The sequence below is a fragment of the Pleurodeles waltl genome, chromosome 4_2 (assembly GCF_031143425.1).
Source record: "Pleurodeles waltl isolate 20211129_DDA chromosome 4_2, aPleWal1.hap1.20221129, whole genome shotgun sequence".
Classification (NCBI taxonomy): domain Eukaryota; kingdom Metazoa; phylum Chordata; class Amphibia; order Caudata; family Salamandridae; genus Pleurodeles; species Pleurodeles waltl.
The window spans coordinates 115,799,410-115,826,499 of record NC_090443.1 but is presented as its reverse complement, the minus strand read 5'-3'; the positions used below and the strand labels follow the sequence as shown (position 1 = coordinate 115,826,499).

At 43.0% G+C, this 27,090-nt stretch overlaps 1 protein-coding gene and 1 long non-coding RNA gene across 2 annotated transcripts in view; one reads left to right on the top strand and one right to left on the bottom strand.

The window, feature by feature from the left end:
- The window catches only part of LOC138292345 (uncharacterized), a 159,001-nt gene that overhangs the window by 117,800 nt on the left and 14,111 nt on the right, over positions 1 to 27,090 (top strand). The gene's annotated exons all lie outside the window — the stretch shown is intronic.
- On the bottom strand, positions 17,648 to 26,183 carry LOC138293789 (chymotrypsin-like elastase family member 1). Its single transcript, XM_069233132.1, has 7 exons — positions 26,129 to 26,183; positions 25,434 to 25,522; positions 23,834 to 23,934; positions 21,602 to 21,727; positions 20,914 to 21,050; positions 18,248 to 18,393; positions 17,648 to 17,830 (listed from the first exon to the last, which is right to left on the bottom strand). The coding sequence occupies exons 1-7, from the start codon at positions 26,166 to 26,168 to the stop codon at positions 17,648 to 17,650; spliced, it is 822 nt and encodes a 273-aa protein (XP_069089233.1). The 5' UTR covers positions 26,169 to 26,183.

The window sequence follows — 27,090 nt, the reverse complement described above, 5'->3', positions numbered from 1 at the left end:
TTATATGACTGGTTTAAAATTTAGTCAGAATGTTTTTCTGATTCTCATGTAAAGGAAAGTACTTGAATAAGAAAGTTTTCATTTAATCCATCTTGATTCCCTTACAGGTATCCGGCCATTTTGAAACTTAATCATTTTAAACTTAATTCTTAGATTGTTCATGTTTTCAGAATGACTATCCTTAGAATCATAGTCTAGTATTGATTTCAGGAGATATAATTTTCATGTTGTGTGTTCTAACCTTTTTCTTACTACAGGTCTCCTTCCCAGCTGTTTCCCTTCCTAATCCCCTCTTCCCCTCTTGAACTCTCTTAGCCTCTGTGATTTATCTATCAGAGTCTTGGAGCTTTTCAGTGGTGGACGTGTTGGGAACATGTGCAGACCCCGAGGATCTGGTGACTCTGACAGAATAGTGAGCCCACAAATTATTATCCTCCTGGTTTGTGTATGTTCTCAGCATGGCCACGCTGGACGAGTTAGTCAAGGCTATCACCCAGCTCCAAGCAGAGGTGGTATCATCCAAAGAATTGACAACTAGCTTAGCTGAGAGAGTGAGTCAGTTGCAAGATAAGGTAGAGAAGAAGGAACAAAGTCCCACAGGTGTGTCCTGGCCTGGTACTTCTTCTCAGGCTTCTGGAAGTAATCCGACAAACATTTCCCTAAATGTTCCTTCCACAATTCCTTTAGCTCCCCCAGAATGTTTCTCAGGTGACCCTTTGAAAGCGCAATCTTTCCTGGTTCAAGTGGGACTACACTTCACATGCAGACCACATACTTTCCCCGATGCCCAGTCCAAAGTAGCTTTCTTGTTATCATATTTGGCTTGGGATGCAGCTACTTGTTCAATTCCTCTTGTGCGTAAAAATAGTCCCTTGTTGTACAACTGGAGAAATTTTGTTCGTGAGTTTGAGAGACTTTTTGATCGTAGAATTGTAACACAGTAAGCAGATCGTGAATTATTAGATTTACGCCAAGGGAATCAAGACCTAGTGTCGTATTTAGCCAACTTTAACCGGCTGGTTGCCGAGACATCCTGGCCTGAAGAAAAACAAGCAGTCTTGTTTTACAAGGGACTCAAAGAGGAACTAAAAGATATCTTAGGGCAAATCGACCCACAACCTACAGACTGTCAAGAATTAATAAACCTTGTCTTGAGGCTTGATCATCGTTTAGCAGAACGTAAAGGAACGCGCAACAAGATTGAAAAATATTCATGGCGTGTTCATGATAACAGAGACTAAAGAACTCCGAAAGAGAGAACGCCGGAACCAATAGAAATTGGAACCATCAGAAGACCTTTGACCAAAGATGAAAAGGACCTAAGCAGAAAAAATGGACAATGTCTTTATTGTGGGCAAAAGGGTAATTTTGCCAAAGATTGTCCAATCAAACCAAAGAACAAGCAAGGTCCAGTTTCAGAAGGTCGCAGCCAATGCACCAGTCGAGTTGGAAAACTAAAACACCCGAGATGCAGAGAAGGGTTGCTCTTGGGTATCACTGTGGACCCTTCACAATCTAGACATCTTAAACTGGAAATAAGAGTTCAGGTCAAGAAAAAGATCTATTTAAAAAAAGCTCTAGTCGATTCTGGGGCTACTGGGAACTTTGTTGATGTCTAATTGGTTCGTGCATGGGGGATCCCATGTATTGAAAAGAAGACCCCAGAAATCATCCAGGCAGTCGATGGAAAACTCTTGACTGGAGGTCCAGTAACTCTTCAGACTATCCCCTTGTTGATGATTTGTGAAGATAAGAATCAAATAAAGAAACATAAAGAGAAAATAATTCTTGACGTGATCCATGCTCCCCAATATGGGATTATCCTCGGCTTGCCATGGTTAACTCATCACAATCCAGAGATCAATTGGGCAGAACGAAAAATCGTGTTCTCATCTGCGCTATGTAACGAACAATGTCTCCAAAAGATTCAAGTACCAAAAGTTTGTAACTCTTACATAGCTACTGCCGCGGAGAAAGAAATTCAGCTGCCCAAACAGTATTCATCTTACAAAGATGTATTTGATGAGAAAGGAGCTGAGACTCTACCTCCTCATAGATCTTATGACTGTTAAATTGATCTAGCCCCAGGTGCGATACTTCCCAACTGTCGTGTATATGCCCTGTCAGAACATGAAAATCAACATTTACAAAAATACCTAGATACATTTTTGGAGAATGGCTTCATTCGCCCCTCTAAGTCTCCTGCAGCTTCGCCTTTATTTTTTGTTCCAAAAGCTAATGGAGAACTTCGAACTTGCATCGACTATACGGGTTTGAACAAAGTCACCATCAAGAATAAATATCCTTTACCCCTAATTCCAGTATTATTGGAACAAGTAAAGAGAGCAAAAATCTACACGAAGCTTGACCTTCGAGGTGCTTATCATTTGGTCAGAATGAGAGAGGGTGACGAATGGAAAACAGCGTTCAAGACAAGATATGGCCTTTTTTAATACACCGTCATGCCTTTCGGTCTGTTTAATGCTCCAGCAGCATTTACATTTTTCTTGAATGACGTTCTTAGAGAGTACCTCGACATATTTGCCATAGTCTACATCAATGACATTTTGATCTACTCTGACAAGGAAAACGAACATGTCCAACATGTCAAGAAAATTCTTGCAGCCCTTCGAAAGCACCATTTATATTGCAAACTAACCAAGTGTGAGTTTCATGTTACCACAGTTGAGTTTTTAGGGGTTATTCTTACCCCTCAAGGTATGGTGATGGCAGAAAAGAAAGTAAAAGCCGTATCTGATTGGCCCACCCCAAAGACTGTTCGTGATGTACAATGTTTCCTGGGGTTTGCAATTTTTTACCGGAGATTCATAAATAATTTCTCCCAGACAGTGGCTCCAATCACTAAGCTACTAAGAAAGAAAGAAAAGTTTGTATGGTCCCCAGAAGCTGATCAAGCCTTCTCGACTTTGAAGAAAGCTTTCTCCACTGCCCCAGTCTTGACTCATCCTGATGCGAATCGACCTTTCATAGTGGAAGCTGATGCTTCAGATGTAGCAATAGGAGCTGTCTTAGCACAACGAAATAAAGACACTGGTCAACTTCATCCTGTAGCTTATATGTCTCGGAAGTTGAACGAAGCCGAACAGAACTATGTCATTGCTGAAAAAGAGCTTCTGGCGATTCGTGACGCCTTTAAAGAATGGAGACATCATTTGTTGGGTGCCAAATACACTGTCACAGTATATACTGATCATCGTAATCTTCAATTCATGAGTTACGCCAGACTTTTGACCCCTCGTCAATTACGCTGGATGCTGTATTTTGCCAAATTTGATTTTGTAGTAACCTTCCGGCCTGGTAAAGATAATTGCAAAGCTGACGCCTTGTACCGTCAAGATTCTACCACGTTGCCTGCATTTCAAGCCTCCAGGGTTATCATTGCTCCTGACAAGGTTCTATGTATCATAAAAACTGAAGATTTCTTTGAAGAAATTTGCAACTTTTTCACTGTTGAAAAATGGCAAACATGGGCCCAAGCAGATCCCAAAAGGTCAATCAAGCAAGGACTACCCTTTCATGACGCTCGTTTGGTCGTACCCACTACCAAACTTCGCAAGATAGTGTTTCATTGGTTGCATGTTATACCGACGGCAGGTCGCCCAGGTACTCCTAAAACTCTTGAACTGATCCAACGCTATTTTTGGTGGCCTACCCTAACAAAAGATGTAATAGCAATGGTAAACAACTGCGAAGTTTGTGCTCGCCTTAAAACAAGTCATTCAAAACCAAAAGGGTTGTTACATTCACTTCCAACCCCAAGTCGTCCATGGGAGCACATTTCTTTAGACTTTATTACCGGTCTGCCAGTGGTTCAACAGCATTCAGTAATTCTGGTGGTAGTAGATAGTCTCACAAAATATGGACATTTCATTGCCTGTAAAAAATTGCCCACTTCTAGTGAACTGGCAACTATTTTACTGAACAGAGTGGTTCGTTATCATGGACTGCCAAAAGTTATCCTCTCCGATCGGGGGTCGCAATTTGCCTCCAATTTCTGGAAAACATGGTGTAAAACACTCCAAGTGACATCTACGCTATCTACTAGTCACCATACTCAAACAGATGGTCAAACGGAGAGACTAAATCAGACTTTGAAACAATACCTACGTGCATACGCTGAAAAGGCACTTAATTCTTGGACATCTATGCTCTGGTTAGCTGAGTTAGCTTACAATAACTCATTCCACACTTCTATTGGCGTTACACCCTTTTTTGGTTTATTTGGCTATCATCCTGACACCCTGCCTATCACAATTCCTCAAGAAAGTTCTCTTACTCCAGCTGTGTCAGAAACCATTCAGCATTTGCATCAAACCCAGAAACTGATTCAACAGCATTTAGAAAAAGCCAAACAAAAATACAAAAGGCATTATGACAAGAAACATTGTGAGGGACCGCAATATCAACCAGGTGACAAAGTGTGGCTTTCCACAAAACATATAGACTTCAAGAAGAAGCACATGTTTAATCCCAAATTTATAGGTCCTTACACAGTCCTTCAGCAAATCAATCCAGTAACCTATAAACTACAATTGCCCAGATCCTTACGGATTCATCCAGTGTTCCACACTTCCCTATTGAAAAGGGCAGTCCAAAAGGTCCACCCTCATCCAGCTCCTGTTCTAGTACAGGGAGAAGAAGAATATTAAGTTAAGAAAGTGTTGGATTCTAATCTACGAGGGCGTAATCTATTGTACTTAATCTCATGGAAAGGTTATGGTCCTGAAAGTAACTCATGGGTTTCCGCATCTGATGTTCATGCTCCAGTACTTGTGAGACGCTTTCATTGTCTTAATCCAGGCAAACCAGGCCCTAGAGCGCACCTGGGAGAGGGGAGTACTGTCAACACCAGGGCAGTGCACGCTCTATTGGTGACTAGAATGCAAAAACCCAGCACTCTCAAAACAAAGTAATTTATGCATTGTGCTGATATGTTGTTGTTTAACTTTTTGCATTGCAGAGTTCAATCCTGAAGACTTATTTTTAATGTGCTTACAAATGCTGTTCATTTGTAATGTATTGCTGCAGGCTTTCAGAGCGTGTTAGGGTGTGGTCCCTTTCCAGGGCCTTCTAGAGACTTTCCCTGCAACATGCCTGGGTGTGGTTGTGGGCTGGGCCAAGACTCTATAAAAAGGAGCCAGCCCAGCTCCAAGTGCTCACTATTCAGAAGTCCCGGTGCAGAGCAGCAGCTACTTCCTGAGTTCCTGTCCCGGTGGCCTATTTGATCTTCCAGACATCTGACTTTCATTCTTCATTTGGAGATCCTTGTTCTGGGCGGTAAGACGGTGGTTGGGCTGGCCTCCCGACGCCGTTATCGAGAACTCTCATGTTCTTGGGCCTAATTCTTTTATGATTTGACAGAGTACTTTGCGCATGTGAAATATGCGCTTGAGTGTTTGTGACATTTGCAGGGTGACTTGCGAATCGGCAAGATGCGCGATTCGTTTCATGATAATTTAATCTTGTTATTCATTGCACGCTACCATTTCTTGACATTTGCATGGTGGTTTAAGAATCGGCAAGACGCGCGATTTGTTTTATGGTGTTTTAACTTTGTTGTTCATTGCGAGCTACCATTTCTTGACATTTACATGGTGGCTTAAGAATCGGCAAAAGACGCGCGATTCGTTTCATTGTACTTTGATCTTGTTGTTCATTGTGAGCTGTTATTTCTTGGCATTTACTTCGTGGTTTACGAATCGGCAAGACGCGCGATTCGTTTAATGATGATTTGACTTTGATATTCATTGCGTACTATCATTTCTTGGCATTTTACATGGTGACACTCAAATCGGCAAGACGCACGATTCTCTCCTCAAGTTTAATTCATGTTGTTTATTGTATGCCACTATTCAAAGATATTTATCATGTAATATTCGAGTTGACAAGTTATGTGATTTGTTTTCCTGAATCCATATTGTGTTATTCATGGTGTACATTGCTTTTATGGTGTTCACTATTTATATATATATATAAATCTACACAATACGCAATTTGTGTTGAAACATTTTAAGAGTACACAGAAGATCAGAGTTTCTAGATGCAATATTGTATGGTTCTAGTAGGCATTCTCAAAAAAGGATTTATGTGACTGGTTTCAAATTTTGTCAGAATGTTTTTCTGATTCTCATGTAAAGGAAAGTACTTGAATAAGAAAGTTTTCATTTAATCCATCTTGATTCCCTTACAGGTATCCGGCCATTTTGAAACTTAGCCATTTTAAACTTAATTCTTAGATTGTTCATGTTTTCAGAATGACTATCCTTAGAATCATAGTCTAGTATTGATTTCAGGAGATATCATTTTCATATTGTGTGTTTTAACCTTTTTCTTACTACAGGTCTCCTTCCCAGCTGGTTCCCTTCCTAATCCCCTCTTCCCCTCTTGAACTCTCTTAGCCTCTGTGATTTATCTATCAGAGTCTTGGAGCTGTTCAGTGGTGGACGTGCTGGGAACGTGCGCAGACCCCGAGGATCTGGTGACTCTGACAAGATGGCAATCACGGTGGCACCTACAGTGGATCAAAACCTTTCCTCACAAGTTAGACAGTTCTCCTTCAGAAGCGCCTTTGGTGGGTTGAGTATGTTTATGTCTTCACAGCTGGGCCAAGCCTACACAAGATGCCTTGATTCTCCAGTCGGTGAAAGGGTACCAGATATAGTTCCATGGTACCTCCATCAATGAGTTACTCCCCACCCTCTATCTTTTTCTGTTCCAGATCAGGTGGTAATAGGTGTGGAAATTCTAGGCCTCCTAAAGAGGGGAGCTATCTTCTTTACTCACCTTCACCTTAAGGGATTTTGCAGTACCATATTTCTGGTTCCCAAGCTGGGGGGTCGGTCATTGGTTAGTTCTGAACCACAGAAAATTCTGGTCTGTTATTCTCACTTCAAGATGGAGAGTATCCATCTCCTCAGGGACTTACTCAGGGAAGATGACTAGATCTTCAGTCTGGACTTGAAGGAGGCCTACCTGACCATACCATTCATTTCCTCTCACCAGCTTTTCCTTCAATTTTAGTGGCAGAACCAATGCTTCAAGTATTCAGTTCTTCCCTTTGGGCTTTCATCCACCCCTTGGTGCTTTACCAAATTGATGAAACTTGTTGAGGAGTTTCTGAGAGATGGAGGATTTTGTCTCATTATTTATCTGCACAATCTTCTTGTCCTGGCCCAAAAGAGGGATCTCCTTCTTTCTTGCCTACATTTGTAGCCAGTTCTGAAAGTCCAAGATATCAAGAGACATTTTTGTAACCTCCTCTCCAAGCTGACAGTCTCGCTGAGGCAGATCGCACTTTTTTTGAGATTTTGGGTCTACTTGCCTCCTCAATTCTGGCAATTTTTCTGGGTCCCCTTCACTACCACACCTTCCAGCATCTAAAACTTCTTCATCTCCAGAAGGGCTTGTCCTCTTCAGACCTTATTCCCTGGACTCAAGAGACCAGGGAAGAGATAACTTGGTGGTTGCATCACATGTGGAACAGCAGGGCGATCTTTAGATCACAGCCGGACATCATCATTAAATCGGATGTGAGCGGATGGGGCTAGGGGGTCCATTGCAGCTCTCTCCAAGGGGGAGCGTTGGTCAGAGGAGGAACTTTTCCAGTTGCTTAGAACAGTTGTCTGGCTCCTTTGCCATCAAAGCTCTAACCCCTCAAAAATCAAGCAATCAATGCAATTTTAAAGCACATGGCTAACCAAAAAGGGATTACCAGTCCTGAAAAAGGAAGGAACAACACAAATCTTAAAAGAGCCATGTCTTTAGTTGTATCTGAAACTCAAGAAGAAAAGCACAGGTTTGCATTTCCAGAGGGAAGGAATTCCATAAATTAGGTCCAAGAACAGAAAAGCCTCCCCCACCCTAACTTTTACGTTTGTAACAAGGTAAAGCAGCTGAAAACTGATTCCCAGAATGGAGATTACGCTAGGGGGGACAGAAGAGCACCATCGCCCCTAAGATAGATGGGACCCACTCTGTAAAAGGCCTTGTGCATAAAAGATAATGCTTTGAAATTAATGCGCTTCTCAACAGGCAGCCAGCAGAGGGAGTGGAGGTGAAATGCTACAGCAGAATGCCAAGGAATATGGTTTTAGAAATGAGCTGCTGCGTTTTGTACCATCTGAAATCTTCTCGAATTTTTTATGCACCTAAGTACATCACATTGACGTATCCTATCTGGGAAACAATTACATCTTGAACAATGTGTTTTTGAGCTGCTAAAGGAAAAAGCCAGGGGAGGTTCTTAAGGCACTTAAGTGACAGAAATCAGTAAGCCACGATTTTTGATATTTGAAAGTTCATGAAGAGCTTCGTATCCTACCAGATTGCCAAGTTCCTAACCACTTTACATGGCGCTGGGAGAGGGCCAAGATCAGTGGACCACAAATGAGGGTCCCTCAGCTGGGGTTGGTTACCAACCACCAACACCTCAGTCATCTCAGCATTCAGCTTAAGATAATTAAATCTCATCCATCCTGCCACCTCTATCAGACATAGGTGAAGGTTAGTTGCTTCACCCCTATCTTCATCACAGTGTTGCAATAATTTAGGTGTTCTCAGCATACATAAAAAGAGACAGGCCAAAGCTCTCAACCAGGTTGCCAAAAGGCCGAACATAGATGTTTAAAATGTGGGGCTCAATGTGGAACCCTTAGGCACACCACATGGCAAGTGGAATTTTGAGGATTCAGAAGAGTCGGAGAACACCTTGAAAGTGCGTTTCTGAAGAATGTTGAAAACCAGTATCAAAGGCTGGGCTAAGATCAAGGAGAATAAGAGCAGCAGTGCCTCAAAATCCAGTTGTTTCTTGATATGTTCTACTGCCCCAAGGAGCAAAGCTTCCTGCTAAATCCGCCTCTGGGTGGACAATGAGTTGTCTGTCTGTTATGCAAACAAGCTAGGGGGTACCAGGTCCCACATGTTTTCTGAAATCGCCATGGACATTTTGCATGCTTGCCTACAGCAGGGCGGACGATTTCTTTAATTGTGGAACATCTTCCTGGTCCCTCCAATGTGATTGCCATTTGGAATTCCAGGTTCTTGAAACATGCCAGAGACTGAAGGCTTCCTCTGCCTCTCTTTCAACGGCTTCAGTGCCTGTGGGCCCTTGTCAGATCAACCTCTTGCATCTCAGCTTCCTCGGTTTTTCTGATGGAGGCTGGACCCTCTGGCCTTCGTAACAGACACTTTCTTGCTGGACTGGAGTCAGAGCCCACATTTTGGATGGTTCCTCAAGGGGCAGCCCTGGTGAGGTTTCAGAGATTGAACCTGGTCCTAGTGATCCCTCTGGAGAGCTCAGTCCTGGTACCTTACTCTGATGGATCTCTCATGTGATTCTCCAATCCTACTGCCATCCTTCCCGGACCTTCTGACGGACCAGACCCGGGGGGGGGGTTACTTCATCCTCTAGTGTTGCAAGATTCTCTTTGTCTCATGGCATTGCATCTTTCAAGGGTCACTGTTGATGGCCTGGGCTTTTGCACCAAGTTAAATTCATAGTCTTCCAATCCTGAGCCTCGAATACCCACAAGCAATACTTGTCTGCATGGCATTGATGGTTCAGTTATTGTGATTCACAACGTATTGATCCCATGGGGCAGGCTTGCCACATGCAGTGATTTTCTTTCATCTTTGGCGGCAGATGGACTGGCTTATAAATCGGTTAACAATTTTCACTCAGCCTTCTCCACCGTTAATCTCCCTCTTGAGAGTAAACCTCTTGGTAATCATCCTTTCAACTGTAAGGTTATGCGTGGCATTCACATTTCAAAGCCCCCTCTCCATTGCTGTTCCCATCTATGGGATGTGGTGCTTAGGTTTCTCCAGAATTGGCCGGAGAACTCTTTTTTCTGTTGGAAGTCACTGCCATTGAAATTGACCCTGTTCTTATGCCTCATGTCTTGCCACAGGGTTTCGTATGTGGAGGTTCTTGACAATGTAGGTAGGTTTTTAGTCTGGAAGGAGTTTCTTTCCAGGTTACGAGACATACAAAACCTTTTTCCAAGTGTATTTCTTACCCCAGTTTTTCAGATAACCCTCAACGTTGTAGTTTTTTTCATTGTCTTGCAGCTTACAAACTGGTGATTCACCCTATTAGGCATGAGCCTGCTAGAAAATTGTTTATTGCGCTGTAGAAGCCTTTTGGTCCAGTGACTTCTGCCACCTTAACACATTGGGTCAGATGGCAGTTGACTGAGGCAAGAGTGAATGTGAGTATGCTTGGGGCCCACTCTGTCAGGAGGCTATGAATTTCATGTCTTTTTCCTTGGGTTCTTGTTTAGATTCAGTTGAGCCCACTCAGGGGCCACGACTGCAGAAGTCAAAGCCCTACTAAAGAAACCATCAGCAGGCTCCAGTGACCGATCTACCTGCTCCCGTTCCTGGCCAAAGTATTAGAAAAAGCCATCAACTAACAACTCTCCTCACATCTGGAATGAAACCTCCTACATGACTCCTCCCATATCGGATACCGCTGCAACCACAGCACTGAGACAGCCCTCATTGTGGTTACTGATGACATCCAAGTCCTACTCAACCAAGGAGAGACTGCGGCTCTAATCCTCCTAGACTTCTCAGCAGCCTTTGATATGGTTTCCCACTGCACACTCATCACAAGCCTGCACAACATAGGCATCCAAGGAGCCACTCTCAGATTGATCATCTCTTTCCTCACAGGAAGAATGCAAAAAGTCTGTCTTCCCCACTTTGCCTCCGAATCTAAGGAAATCATCTGTGGAGTACCCAAGGATCCTCACTCATCCCCTCCCTCTTCAACACTTATATGATATCTCTGGCCAGCATCATCAAAACCCACAGACTCAACATCATATCCTACGCCGACGACACACAACTCATCCTCTCCCTCTCAGAAGACACCCCGAAGACCAACTTCCACAAATGGATGATAGACATCGCCAATTGGATGAAGGACAATTACCAGAACCTCAACACAAACAAAACAGATGTACTGATCTTAGGAAACAAAAGCTCCTCATGGGACGCATCCTGGTGGCCCTCAGAACTCGGATCTACACCTACCCCTCCTGACCATGCTAGGAATCTAGGCGTCATTCTGGACAAAAAGCTAACCATGATGACTCAGGTCAACTCCGTCTCCTCCCCCTGCTTCTTCATCCTCTGCATGCTTCGTAAGATATTCAAATGGCTGCCTCATAGCTCAAGACGCACCATCATCGAGGCCCTCATTTCCAGCCGACTGAACTACAGTAATGTTCTCTATGCAGGGATTGCAGCTCAGCTCCTCTGATGACTACAGACCATAAACAGTGCTGCAGCCAGATTTATCCTGGATCCTCCTAGGTGAGCCCACATCATGTCCTACCTCTGTAAATTCCACTGGCTCCCTGTACAGAAAAGATGACAGTTCAGCTTGTGACCCGCACACAGGCCCTACACAACTTTGCACCATGTGGTTAAACCACTGCCTGCACTTCCATCAGCCCACCAGACACTTCTGCTCTACTTCCCTTTTGCTAACCCTCAGCCCCCCAAACCCCAAGCATCCAACGCAGCGCTACCCTTTGAGCTCAGACCTCCCCATCTTTTCCAGAGTCATGAAAGTCCCTGAAGACCTGGCTATTTGCCTAATCAAATGGTCCCTGCCAGCGCTTAAATATCATCATGGGTGACAAGGAAGCGCTCTACAAATCTACTGATTGAGTGATTAGGTCTAAGACTGCTGGATTAATGCCAGAGATTAAGGCAACATTAGCCCACCTGATTAACTGATGGTTCTTGACTGCTTCCTGTATTTTGTTCCTTGAGACTTCTCCTGTTGCACTCCAAGACTGATGAAGAATGTGGTGCGTGGTGGAGCTAGAGGTATAACATGGAACAGGATTCGCCTGCCCTCTTTTAAAAGCAGACACCTTCGGAGAGTCTCATTTTGTGCTCGCATTGTCCTCACTCATGAGAAAGACAATTCTTTTTTTTATAAAAAGTACAGCAACATTAGTGCGCCTTAATCCCTACCGCTCCTTTACCCCTTTTTGTGTCTCATTCCTCGAAACTCCCGCATTGAACCCCAGGACTGATCAACTGCATGGACAGGTGTGTTCCTAAGGTTACAACACAGAAGTTGATTGCCCCACTCACCATTTAAACCATGCACTATCATGGGAGCGACGCAAAGCGAGCGGTAATTAAAGGGTGAAGGGCTTCAAGAGCAATAACTTGGCTTCTCTGTCACTAGGCCAGGAATGCTGGCGGCTGGAAGCTTAGCGGTATTGATTTCATACTGCTAATATTTGCTATAAATAAACATGTCTTGTACTTTTAAGTCTTAAGTGTGAAATCAAGATGTTAACTAAATTATGCATCATAAATAAATGGCTACAGGAAGCTCTGACATAAACAAAAGTATAAAAGAATGACTCCTGTTCACCTACTCTATAGCTAAAGCCTCCAAAACAAACTATCTTCAAAATGTATATAAAAGGCAGTCAAACTACAAAAGAGGCAATAAGAAAGGAAGATCCTAATGGAGCACTCAACCTTCAGGATCTCACAGCAACTTGAAAGCTTAGCTAGATCAGTTAGCTTCTGCGCTTTGATCATATAATAGACGCACTAAGATTATTTATTTTTCACAAGCCCCAACTCAGACTACTTCTTAGACATTGACCATAATAAACCCACTGCTGACAGCTTCCAGAAAGCAAACATTGGTGGAAATTCATTCACCTAAAGATAATTTGACCTCGCTACATTTAAACAGGACAGTCCAGTGACAATCATTCAAGAGGGAAACATAAGTGTACACATATTTACATATGTTTGCTCTTCAAAGAAAATAAAGGTGTTGAATATGCTTATGAAATGGGGGAACTCTTGGCTTGAACAGCAGCACCGAAATCACGCTCAAATAAATTTGCCAGTCTACCCCATTCTACACTCTCATTAAAAGGGGGAAATGGAAAGGCACATTAAATCACCTATTAACAAAGTTTGATGTCAGTTCTTCAATATTTTGTGAATTCAGGCATGAACCTGAAGAAGAATAAAAGACAACGTTTCTTTTGACTCTGAAGTGTATAATGGGTCATCAAACCACGTTGACTCTGAAGTGTATAATGGGTCATCAAACCTGATTAACCTAAAAGAGGTACAATTGTCATTAAAACCTTACCATGCATGTAAATTAAACTTCAACGCCACCAAAAGACTTAATCTGAATTCCCCTATAATCAATTTGAATTACAATAATATGCATACTTACAATTCCAATCTCAACCCAACAGTATCAGAATACAATTTTGCAAATCAGATAGCCAGAGACAATCTATTGACTGCTTACTCTCCTAACACGATGACTGAGTCTAACTGCAATCACAATTATCACAAAGATATGGCCCATTACGACCACTGTAAAATTAATCTTACTCCATCTTATTGTTCAAAGGGTTCACACAACATACCAAAATGAGGGTACACAATTAACCTGTTCAGATAATTCGAACAATGAGCAAAATAACCCTAAGACATATTGACGCAATTCAATTCATGATAAACAACAATCACTAAGGCATGGAGTCTACTTGCGTAAATTAGTACAAACACTACCTTAATAAGTAACTGTAGATCTTGAAACTAGCTTTGGATAATTAAGCAAGCGTACATTAAGATTTGCGGGAAATAGAAATATCCTGACATTTTAAAGAATTCAGATATGAATTTGAAATCGGAAGAGGCAAGACAGACATGCTCCATCACAAACTAGGCAAACCCCCTAACAAAAACTTAAATAATTACTTGAACATGTAAACCAACAGTTGTCTCAATCGATTTCTTTAAATTAGAACCATAGAGGTGGGCACCGGTCTTAATCCCGCCTTACAACAATATCCGTAATCACAGGCATGTACCAAAATCTTGGAAGGGATCAATTATCCACACAACTTATTCAAAAGATTCACAGAGAAACCCACGAAATCAGCATTAATGAATAGCACTTATTAGACTTATCCCATACCATTTTTTTGTGCAAATACTCCACTCTCTGATAACATTAGGACACCGAGGGGCTCATTTACAAGCCCCTTTCACTGCTGTAGCTTAATTTGTTTACACTACCATGGCGCAGAAAAGCCCCCGCCCAGTGCCTTATTTACAAACTGGCGCAGTGGTACCGTTGCACCAGTTTGTAAACCTGTGTATACATGCGCCAGGTATAATGTATGCAAGGGAGGTGTTCCCCCGCAAGGAGGCCCTTAGAAACGCCACAGTGAAATCTATAAGATTTCATTGTATCATTCTAGCATCATTTTTTAACGCCTGCTCAGGGCAGGTGTTAAAGTGATGCTGTGCTTTGTTCTATGGGCCTCCCCGCTCTTTACCAGAATAGCATCAAAAATGTTGACGCTAGTCCAGCAAAGCGCCACAACTGCATCAGATATTCTGATGCAGCTGTGCTAATGACAACCATGGTGCACTGTATGGTAAATATTGCGCTACCATGGTGTCGTTAGGGGGTACGCAGGCGGCACAAGCAAACTGGTACATAGTGAGCGATGCCCCAGTTTCTTGTAAATGACTCCCTGAGTTTGTTGATACTAAATGGTAAAAGACAATAAACTTAGTTGTGTACATGCTTTTTGAATAATAATTAAGGGAATAAACCAACACACGCTTTGGCAAAAATGAGCTTTCTGGGGCTATTGAGCAATTCTTGGTGAATTTTATCAGAGAGCTTCACTGTAACAAGTGGATAAGACTGTCACCTTAATTTCAACCATCAATTGCCTAAGAGAGGGAAGCATCTTAGCTCCATTATTATTTTCTCTTTATATGCTCCATCCTACCCCTACATTTGATTTAATAGAATCCTATAAGAAAAGTCTTGGAAATCATCCAATAAATAGTGTAAGCAGATGATTTTATCTTACTAGGAACGAACTCTTATTGTCTAGAAAGGCTTCTAAATGCACTTTAGAAATATAATGTGACAATAAACTAAAAATGCATTAAAAAACAGAAATGGTAGTATTAGATAGTCCTATCAAAACTGTAAATTGGACACACAATAACCTTCCTATATGGCAGGTGACCAACTATTGTTATTTAAGAGTAGTGATGAACCAGAATTTAAATTCAAATTAACATCTTAAGGGAGTAATCTCAGAAGCAGTTGTAACGGTTGAAGCACTTAGGGGGCATATTGAAGAAAAGTGGCGTTGCACACTGTGCAGCGCCACTTTTCTTGCTCCCACTACCGCTTCGTCTTAGACTAAAGCGCTGTTCCCAGTGCAATTATGGGTTTGCAGTACTGAGCACTGTCACGCACTGCAACCTGCATACAGACTTAAGTTCGCACCACAACGTAGAGCTGGAGAGTGCACTCTATGATGCAGCCCCAGGGATCCACAAAAGGGCCACCACTAGACTGATGAAATGTATTTCTGTAGGAGAAGAGAAATGAGACCCAATACAAACAGACTACATAGTTCCTATTTGGTCTTCTAGATATTTTAAGGTCGAACCTTTTCGTAAGTATCCAAACTTTAGTCTCTGCACCAATCTGGTACGCCAATTTATGTCGGTAGTGGAAGAAAATAAGATATCTTTGAAGTTTGACTATACTGATTTCACATGACATCTGCTTAGATGATTTCTGGCTCACCGCATAGTGACGAATTAATAGCACTAAGAGCAGCTGGACAAGGAATGAGAGGAGACAATCATCTGCGTTTGTCACTTTATTGTAATTATTGCTGATTGACACACACGTCTCATTGGTACACAGTGATACAAACATGTTGGAGCATCCCATCAGCCAAACCCAGATATCCACAGGAGTCACCCAGCAGTCTCTGACTTTGATTAGTTCGTTCTCATGACCTAGAAGAAAAGAAGAGCGTTTATCATTAAATTATACTTGTGAGGTACATAGATGCAAGGGCACAATACTCTGTCCTGAAGCACTCAGAAACTGCCCCATTGAAGCATGCCTTCTCCAAGGTATATTGACAAGAAGACAGCATGCTTGCAAGCTACCTGCCTGCGTACATGCTATTAAGATCTGTTATGTTCCTATGCTGAACTAATCTTAGCCCACATGCCTCCTTACACTGTTACACAGCCTTGCACTGGATAACATTCTTTGCATGCTACCTGCTACAAGAAAAGCTATTGGTATAAGCCCCAACATAAGATATGGCATTTGCCAAAAAACAGCTCCGATGTTAGGGTTAAAAAAATCTCCAAGAATCAATACCTACTGCCTACCAAGAATAACAACAAAGTTAGGGTAATTCAGATAAGAACTTCTTAAATAGTTCTAATTTATGGCTTTGTGACTCATGAAACAAAAAGTTTTCTAGAAGAAGCTGTGGGTTCTAGTATTATGTTCAGACACTTGGAAAACAACAATATTTGCTTGCTATTTTTGTCTACGTAATCTTAAAAAATTAACAACCGATTTATAAAAGACTGTTTCTTTTTAAGCCATTTTCCCTTAAAGTCATAACATCAAACCCAATGGTTAGTTATAAAATGAAATAAAGATAATGGAAAAGATGTGTCAGTAAATGGATTGATTTACCCATATTAAAACAAGTTGGTCAAATTCTGACACCAGGATTAGGAACAAAGGGCCATATTTATACTTTTTGACGTACAAATGCGCCAACGCAGTTGTGCGTCAAAAATTTTAACGCCGGCTAACGCCATTCCAAAGCGCCATGTGGGTGCCTTATTTATGGAATGACGTTAGCCGGCGCAGCTGACTGGTGTGCGTAAAAAAAAATGACCCACACCAGGCTGCGCCGGCGTAGGGGAAAATGGAGCTTGGGCGTCAAAAAATGGGGCAAGTCAGGTCTGAGGCAAAATATTGGCCTCAACCTGATTTGCGCCATTTTTTTTTACTCCCAACCCCCATTGAAATGACTGCTGTCTTAGCACAGACAGGAGTCATGCCCCCTTGCCCAATGGCCATGCCCAGGGGACTTATGTCCCCTGGGCATGGTTATTGGGCATAGTGGCATGTAGGGGGGCACAAATCAGGCCCCCCCTATGCCACAATTTTTTTTTAAAAAAAATACTTACCTGAACTTACCTTAAGTTCCCTGGGATGGGTCCCTCCATCCTTGGGCGTCCTCCTGGGGTGGGCAAGGGTAGCAGGGGGTGTCCCTGGGGGCATGGGAGGGCACCTCTGGGCTCCTTCCGAGCCCACAGGTCCCTTAATGCCTGCCCTGACCAGGCGTTAAAAAATGACGCAAAAGCGGCTGGACGTTATTTTTTTTTACCCGCCCACTCCAGTGCGTCATTTTTGCAGTGGAGTTTAAATAAGGCGCACATGCCTTGGAGTCATTTTTTAGACGGGAACGCCTACCTTGCATATCATTAACGCAAGGTAGGTGTCCACGCTAAAAAATGACGCAAACTCCAAGATCTTTGGCGCTAGACGGGTCTAACGCCAAAGTATAAATATGGAGTTAGCTTTGCGTCGGATTTGTGTAAAAAAAAACAACGCAATTCCGGCGCAAACAGAGTATAAATATGCCCCAAAGATTTTTAGTTTCCTCGTTCCACAATCCCCAACCTAACCTAACCAATAGCCCTTAGCTCTGTTCATTTATGAAAAGGACTAATTCTTTGATGTCACAGTGAGCTAGTCAGCACCCCTCTTCTGCATCAAACTTACGTTGTCCATCCAAGAAATGTAGGCAGACACCCTGGTGAACACAGTTGGCTTGTTCCTTGTGTTGCATCCACTGGTGGACACAAAGCTGGTCACTCCATGAACGTAGGAAGCACCATTGACCGAACAATGAAGAGGTCCACCAGAATCTCCCTAGGAAGCAAGTAGAAGTGAGGGATTATGTGAATCAGAATTCATTGACTCCAGTTGATTATAGACAGAAGGCAGTTGTTCATATTTCAACACAGCAATAACTAATTTAAATTTATAGCTTTGTGAATTTCATAACTGGAGTTTGGTCGAATATGACAATGTCATTAAATTACTGAAAAACAAATCCTACAAATTCATTAGTGGCTCTGGATATATAGAACTGTAGAATATCAAATCCTAAATAAGATCAGCGCCTTGCAGTTAACTGATCGGAACATGTCAACAGCATTTCAGAAGACCCTGACAATGGGACGCATGGTATTTTGGAAGAGGTGTGGTGACTGCTTGCAAGAGACTTATTCCCAGAAGTCTTCTAGCACACACAAGCCATGATATATTTAAACAATCAGTACTGACCTGGCATCCAGAGCGCACACCGTCTCCGCCAGCACACACCATGGTGCTTTTGACTGTGGAACCCCAGTAGGAGGAAGAGGTACAGGTCCTGTGATCCACGACTGGAAGAGGAGCCTGCTGAAGGGTGGCAGACACCTGGCCATTGCCTGCAAGAAAAGTTACAATTATGCTGCCAGTGTCTATTTATTCACAGCAAGACTTTCATTACTCATGGTTTGTAGCATTTTAGAAGATGACTCCAGATCTCCCCGCACTCTCCCTTTTGAGACAGAGAAGTGTGATGTGAACATATTTGGTCTACTTTCCGCCACACAGCACCTACCCCAAGAACACGGAAGACAAATACATATTGCCCCATAAAGACTATTGCCAAGATGCCTGTTTGTTAGTGATGCTCCCATGGTTCTACTAATGAAAGTGTAACAGAATGATAAGCTATTACATGTGACGTGACCTGGATGACGTGTCAGGGCATTGTTCTGTTTTGAGTTTTTCTATGTACTACAATAAAATATGTTTAAAACATCTCTCATATGTAAAGGAACCCAGGAGAGAGGAATGGAAAGATGGGTGAGGCAGTGAATATCTGATCTGATCGCAGTTCTGTTTGATCGCTACTGTTGTCAGAGAGATGTCATGTGGTCTAGTATAATTTTCTCAATAAAGCTAAGGGCAAAGAAGTGTGGTTGCATAGTGCCCTCGCTTCTCTGTTCCTTTTTACATACTGATTACTTTTTTGTACAAAAGTCAATCTACGTTCTCTTCCTTGCATGAATAGAAAAGATGAATGTGTTATTTATGCAGAATTTCGAAAAAGAACCTACTATTTATATGGTATCTTCAATATGATCAAGTTTCACATTCGTCATGGATTTACACACGGATTTTCATGGTCCGGTGTTAAGACAGAGGGCTCTTTTTCACCAGCAAACTGTGGTTATCCTTGGTTTCTACAGGGCATCAGTGGGCAGATGGAACGGTTTGGCTGCTTGAAACGTCTTGCCAGATTAAGGCTTGTTAACTTGGGCAGAGGCGGCATGGACCATTCCACGTCTGCAGGGAGCTCCGAATCATCCATGGTAATTGGTATCTTAGGGTTAGAGGGGTGAACTGGAGATGGGAAGAATGTGTGCCAGGTAGGACACTCCCACTATCTTTAGCTGCTCACTAGGACATGAGTAGGGATGTATGGGTCCTGGCTAAACAAATGTGCAGCAAATAATATGCACATGCACAGTTATCATTCTCCCATATTAATGAAAATGTAAAATTTAAATGAGATCCAGGGCCTTGTTTTGCACCAAATGGATGTTTTCCGTGGGTCTGGGTCTGTCTGAGCATGCATCCCATATTTAATATAAGGCTTCTATGCAAAAACAGTAGGAGTGAGTGGAACAGGGTATTTCCTGTTTCTGGATTACAGAAGTGTATTCCTGTGAAGGTTTGGTATCTGGGGGATCTTCTTCCACGTCTATGAAAAGGTAAAACAAGGGGTGGGTCTTCGGTGTGGGGCATGGACTGTGATTGTGTGCACTAAATCCCATATCCAGAAGCCCATTCGGGACCATTTGCTGGCTTCCTGAATCACAGCAGCTGTTGAGTAATTCCGAGCGGGATTGCACAATTCTTACTTTGACCAGAATGGCCCGAATACAAGGGCAGCTAATACCACTGGCTGTAACACAATAAAGGTTAGCCAATCAGACTGACTTTCCTTTAATCAATCAGAATTAGCCCTGGGACACATTTGAAGGCCTTGATGCACGCAGTGGAGACAGCAGTTTTCAACAAGGCAAGGGCAATAATTAGAATACCATCCTGCAACAGAAAGCTGAAACTGAAGATGTCTAACTAGTTCTAATTTTTGCTTGGAATACTTGCCCATCTCAGCTTCCCTGAATTTAGGTACTGAGGTCTAGGTTTACTAACATTTTGTGCTGGGTTTACCTTATAAAAATGACAAAAACCTGGCACAGAGTGTTGTGCTGGGATTTACTTTCAAACGTAAACCATGAGTTTCATTGGAAGGTTGCTTAAAGTTGCCTTAAAGCCATTTGCTTTTTTCCTCCCCTGCCAGACGATCAACACTCTTCAGAGATGGCCTCCTGGGGGCCAGGTGTTGCTCTTGCATTCGGGCTATTCTCATCTCGGACCCCATGCAGGACAGTCATGCCCAGAAGCAATCTCTTTTTCCTCTGACCCCCCCCATCCCCACTGGGCCATTACAAACAGGACATGGCTGTATGCAGGGCCTCCCTGGGGGGGAGCGGCCGGGCAGGTGATTTTGTGACCATTGGGTAATTTTCACCTCAGACCCATAGAGAAGCAGCAATGTGTTTTTCTTAACCCCTCCCCTGCCAGGCGATTGCCCTGTGATTATGGTGGGATGGAAGAAGGTGACTCTGGGCGAGGTGATTTTGTGGCCTTTGGCCTCCTTTCTGTTGCTGGAGCAATAGCAGCTGTGTGCTTCACCTGGCTGGTCCCTATCACATTTCTCTATAAATTAGTCGAGTGAGACTAAGCAAACAGTATTTCATGAAAGGGCACCGTCCAGGAATGTGGGCCACTTTTTTTAGTCTGCCCAGGCCTTATTATGATCTCATTCCGACCCTGGCCTTAATAACTCTGAGGTATCACTGGATGCGCCTGAGGCAAGAGATACTCACTTTTTGTCATGCCCCAGCCAGTGATGGTGCAGGGATGTGTGTTGGACAGGATCTGTCCATCAGGAGGCAGGCGACCAAGCTGCACGTAGCTGTTCAGAGCAGCGTTGCTGGACAGTTTCAGAAGAGCAATGTCATACCTGGAAGGGATCACCAGAGTTAAAAACAGAAGGAATTGAAAACACATTCACAGGAAATATGCTGCATGGAAGGGATGTGCTCAGCTGCTATAAAACAGAAAAAATAATCCCTAAGCCAGAGATACAAACAATTCCAGACGATTTATCCTTCAATGGGAATCGACTAAAAATATCCAAGATTAAGCCATGGTATTTGCCGAAATATTGATGGTAAGTTAAAAAAGATCAAAAACCCTTTGACCTCGTTTGCATCGCAGTGTAGAAGACTTGCCCACCCACCAACCCTGAGTGGTCTGCTATTTGCTGCTCCGGGGATTCTAGGAAGGCCCTGGAGAGGAAACTTTAGAAAGTTTACTTTCTCTTTCTACTTCTACTTTTATTACCCCCGGCCCAGTAGCAGGAAGGGCAGTGTCAACATAGGATGTGTCAGGGGTGTGAACTGCTACCCTTACTAGCTGCAAATAATGTCAGTATAATCCACACCCCCTATTTAGCTCATTAGAAAAGGATTCTAGTAAAAAGTTACGTTAGAGGAGAAGCAGGTGTTTTACCCAGCAGCAATGTTGTTGCTGTTCCAGTTAGGGTGCCTGATAACCCTGGATACGGAGATGTACTGCTCAGTACCTTCGTGCACCCGAATGTTGTGGTCCCCCAGAACCACGCGGAAGTTCATGTTTCTGTAGAGAGACAAAAGCAGGTAACAAGATCAGAAGCGCTCATTGGTGGAGAGAATGGATAAAAGTTCGGACTCTACTGTGGGTACTAAAGGTTTTGCTGCATGTAATAGTATATTCAGTGTCGAGCTACCTATCTTGTTTGGTGCCCGTTGTGGTGTAGCTGGGGAAAATATGGCGTTGAGTGAGCCTGTAATCCCTCACCCTTGTAACCCAAATGACTTGAGAGTCACCAAGTTGTGATTCACTTCCAGGATGCAAATTTAGGCCATGTTCCTCCTCTCGATGCAGAACTGAGCACCTCGCTCACATGAACCAGTGTATACCCCAGTGGAATGGACCTGGTGATGGGTAAAGTTTTCATTCTGTCTGCAGAGCTAGACGACTATCATAATTTTCCACTTTGTGGAGTTAGAAAAATGTGGCCTTTTACAGTTCTTTGCATTAAAAAAACCTTCATATTGGAATTCTTCTTCGAAAGTAGGATTTAAGTCTCTGATTCTCCGCAATAAGTGAAAGTCTCCTAGCAATGCTTCATTTGTTGAGTGAGTTTTCTGTTCTGCATCAGGCAAAGCACGATGGTGTTCCTGCCGCTCAAAAAATGCTTGGTTGGAGGCATGCTGCTGAGGCGGGTGGTTCACCTGCAGCGCATTGGTTTCACCACAACAGGCTCCACACCCTACCACGGGCATAACCAAGTATAAATACAAGTATACCTTAAACCCACTGCCGCAATTCTTACATACATATATTTTCTTCAGAGTATTGATCTTTTGTTGAGCATATGGATGCCAAGGTATTCATTATTTGTGTTTGAAATGGGATAGCATAGCTAACATCGTTCATACCGTGGTTGGTTTTGGCTTCAAAGGAAACGAGATAAATGAAGAAAAGACATAATTTTGCTTAGACTCTGACAAAATGGTTACACAAGGCATTAAATATACTTTGGGCCTACAAGTTGTTCAGTCAGCGTTTGAACAACTGGTCCTCACCACCTTCCAATGTAAGGGCTTTCATAGAAAGCTAAAGTCACCTTTGTGAAGAGGAAGCACTTTGTGAGTTTGGAACGTTTGAAATATTTGCCTTTGTCTGCTTTTGTTTTCTTAGCAAAGGCTAATTGGACAGATTGTCGATGAAGTAGTCTGACTCCACTATGTTTATTTTTATTTGGATGTGTCACTTCTATCACTGTTCCTATGTAATCCTGGTAATGGTAAAGAGTGGTTTAAAGAGGCCTCCTTGTTGTAGGATTTGTTGTTTGCTATTTTGCCTACTGTGCCCCACATAAATACTAAAGGTAAAGTAAAGCACTGTTGTCATAACTGTTAGATAGATTGCATTTTACACTTGGCCAAGAAAGTTCCTATCACCAATAACCTGTATTGATAGGGAGCTGCAAAATGTTCATGCTGAGATAGATTACACCTGGAGGGAGTGGCATGGGGTAAGCACTGTGCTGCTCACATACATTTTATTTATTAATTTGTGAGTGAGTTTGGAACAGGGATACCTGTAGGCCTAAATTTTCTACTCAGATTATTTGAAATAAAATCATAGAATTTTTTTATGTGTCGTAATTTCTGAGCACTAACACAGAAGATTACATATTTAATAACTGTAACAGTAAGTAACCCTAACGCCAGAGAATAGATGATGAACACAACCCTTCACTGATACATTTTGTGAATAACATTCTCCATTCTGATGGCAATAATAGACAAATTCCATATTCACGTATTGCCTCTTTATTTACAAAGCAAGGTAGCTATCATAATCTCATCCAATTAACAGATGGATAGAAGGGGGGAAGCCAGTAAGGCAAGAGGTCTAAGATGTTGGATGTGTGGTGAAGGGAGAACATGCTTTATCAGTTTAGAACAGCAAAGTGATGTTTCTACCATTTGACAGCAATTGTTTTACCACGGAATGGTCGATGTAGTCAAGAAACGGCGTGAATTGCTGTCTCAGTGACCAAACTGTCCATCGGACACCAGGACTGTGCCTGTGAAACTTGATTATGTACCCCCCTTGTCTGAAGAGCCAACTACAGCCCATGCGATTGTTGGACCAGATAGGCTTCTCGTCCGCCTGGTCTCCATTGGTTACCTGTCCACGCAGTGAGCAGCCGTCATCACCCAGTTGTTCCTGATCAGGGTCCCGCCGCAGGTGTGATACCAGCTTCCACCAGAGTTGTACTGGAGGGAGATCTAGGAGAAAAGACCCACGAGGTATGTGACATGCAGTGAAGATAGCTGGTGTGTTTTTATACCTTTTACGAAGCAGTATAATCAACCCAAAACCTACACTCTTTTTGATAGGAACCAAATACCTGTCTCCAGCTTCCAGAAAGCGGATGTTGGGACTTGGCAAATCCTCCTAGTGGCAAAGTCACCAAACACAACCACAGAGCTGCAGTAGTACAGCAGCAGCAAAGCGTCAACAATATCGAAAAACATCCCCACTTACGCACATTCCACCCTCGCACAGCCGTGTGAATGAATACCTGCCTAGCAGGGCCATTTTACCACTTTTAATACATATATTTGTTTACTTTCGAAAGTGAAGTCACACTTAGCTGAGTGAATCCTGGCACTCACTACTGCTGTGTCAGCGGGAGTGTAAAGCAGGAGTACAGAGGACAGTGGCTTACTTGTTTGCCGTTGTGGAGTGAAGCTAGGGGGGTGGGTGCTAACAGCCTCACTACCCACATGGAGGGACTTTAACTGCTGTCCATTGACCTGTTCACATGTGCGCACCCTCGCGTCCCCTTAGACCTATATCGGTGGGGTTGGCAGCTAACATTTGTTAACACCCTCAGCAGGACTTCAACAACACTTAATTAAATCTAACATTCCATTCAATGGCCATAAACGGCAACGTTAATCACCTGTGCTGTGGAATAGTATTCCACCACTCGGAAGAAACAACTGTGCCCTTGAGTTATCGAACAAATGTATAAATATACTATACTTACTTCAGATGTCAAGCAAGATACAGTTTGATGATAGACAAGCCTTGATTTACTGGAAAAAGACTACCAAGTGCACCGTGGCCCACAATGTGCGTTTGCTCCCTCAAGGATACATTAGGCTTACTGTTAAAATACCTGTCCAGAGGGATCCAGGATGAAGTTACTGATAACAATATTCAGAGTCTGCCATGCTGGCTTCATCCCACATGTACAAAGCAAACCATCACATGATGCCAGTACCTAGATGCTGACAGAGGGAGGACTCAGTGGAGACTTCTCGAGCTCCCAGCCCAACTCCGGGGCTGCCTGCCCAACTTTGATGAATGAAGTGCTTGGTTCTGCGTACAGAGCTCGCATTATTTCCTAAACGGACTGGGATTAGCTCCTTCCGTCCTCGTTTTCTCTTTGCATTCTCACTGTTTGTGGTGTTGCTTTCTTCATTATAAATGCAGGGTTGCAACTCCAGGAAGGCAAAGAAATTACAGAACTGAGTGAGCTGGCAAGGGTAAACTTGAGGTGATTGATCTCTAAGCATTTCTGGGCTGAACCCCTGCCTAGGCTGTGAGCTCCCTAAAAACTAAAACCTAGGCCGTGTGCTCTGGTTCTTATTCTGTCTTTATTGTAAATATTAGTTTGTGTGTTTTTGTGAGGCGGGTTTGTTAAGTAATAACCACCTGTGTGCGTGATATAAATGGCTGTGTTACTAGGCAGTGACTCTGGTGGTCCAGCACTTACCTGGGTCGGCCAGGAGTTCTTCTTGGCTTCGGTGCCTCCCACAACACGTACAGTGACATTGTCCTCAAAGTCGGCTACAAAACAATGTCCTGTGAAAACAGAGGAGGAACAGGATGAGTGGGCATTCAAACGTTAATAAAAGTGGGGGTCCTACGAAGCCAACAAAGTCAGCACATTGTAGTCTACACACAAAGGCTAACCACACTGTGGCTGAAAGACTGGTTGCTCTAAAATTTCCAGTCACAACCACAAACTTTTAGATATTGTGTGACAAGAGCGGGCCAGCTGAGAATTCACATTTTCTGAAAAAACGACTTCCTAATGGGATATTTTCCACCATTTTATCATCAATTGTTCTCTTAACATCTGTTATCCCTGCTGTCAATGGAGTAAACATCCACAAGTGAGGGTATGACTGCCTTTAGCAGGGCCAGACGCACCTGTATCAGATCCAATAGCTGCAAAGGGCACTGGAGGCCACCAATAACAACCCTACATGAACATAAATCCTCCGGACCGGTGGGATTAAAAAAATGCTGGGCCTACAGTAAAAAAGAGGTCTTCTTGTTTTAAGTCAAAATGAGCATGTCTAGGAAAAATATCAGGTTTCGGGAAGATACTTTCCAAGGAGAATTAACCCAGACTGGAGTGGAATATGCACGAAGCAAAGGGATAGGTTGCAGGGATGCGCTCACCTGATAGGACGAGGGCAGCGAGGGCCAGGAGCCTGAGCATTGTGACCGAGCTGTGGGGTAGTCCTGCTCTGAAACCTCCAATTTACGTTTCCCTTTTTATAGCCCTCATGTCCATGCACTTAGTCCCGCCCTCCCCTGCGTTCGGTCTGCGTGGGACCCCCACCACCTGCATCTCTGGGAACCGGTCCAGGTGATGCGCAGCTTGCATGTGCCGTGACAGGCGTGTACTTTTTTCTTTTTTGAAGAGGGCTAATTTTAAATTGAATGATAAACTCAATGACACAGGCCGAGGCCGAAATTGCAGTAAATCTAAAGCCACCTTCCACAAGGAATACAAAGGTGGATTATGTAGTTGCCTGCACGGTTTAACACGCCGATGTCAGAGAATTGCCTTAAAGCTAACCCCACCTAGCTAAAACCGAGGATTTGGTAGCAGGACTCAAGTGCGTAACGTGGCAGGCGACACTCTGCCCTATGGATATGAGTTTATGTCATACACAAGACCACCGTAGTTTCGTAGGGGAGTGTGTGGGTTCGAGGGGGGTAGGTCAGGATTTGTCTTGGAGCCAGCTCAGGGATGTAAAGCGTTTATTTTTATCTGCAGCCACTTCGCAAACTATATTTATTTTAATAGAAATGTTTGTGTGCAAACCTTACCAAAGGCTGATGAGCCATGAACAGTGAAATCAATTCAAATAATAAAAAAGTTGCGATCAACATTTTTTAGATAATACACAGAAAAAGCAAAAACATTGCATTTAAACAGTCTTCTGCTGGTATCTGGCCTATCCCAAAAAAAAGTCAGTCAGTTTTGTGATTGGTCTGATGCTGTCATAATTGAATTTCTCGAATGATATGTTTGGGTCTCCCTAAACGAAACGTGAATTACGTGAATTTACGATTACAGAGACACAAAATGCAGTTGTCCGTAGGTTAGCAGCACTGAAATGCAGAGGAAGCGC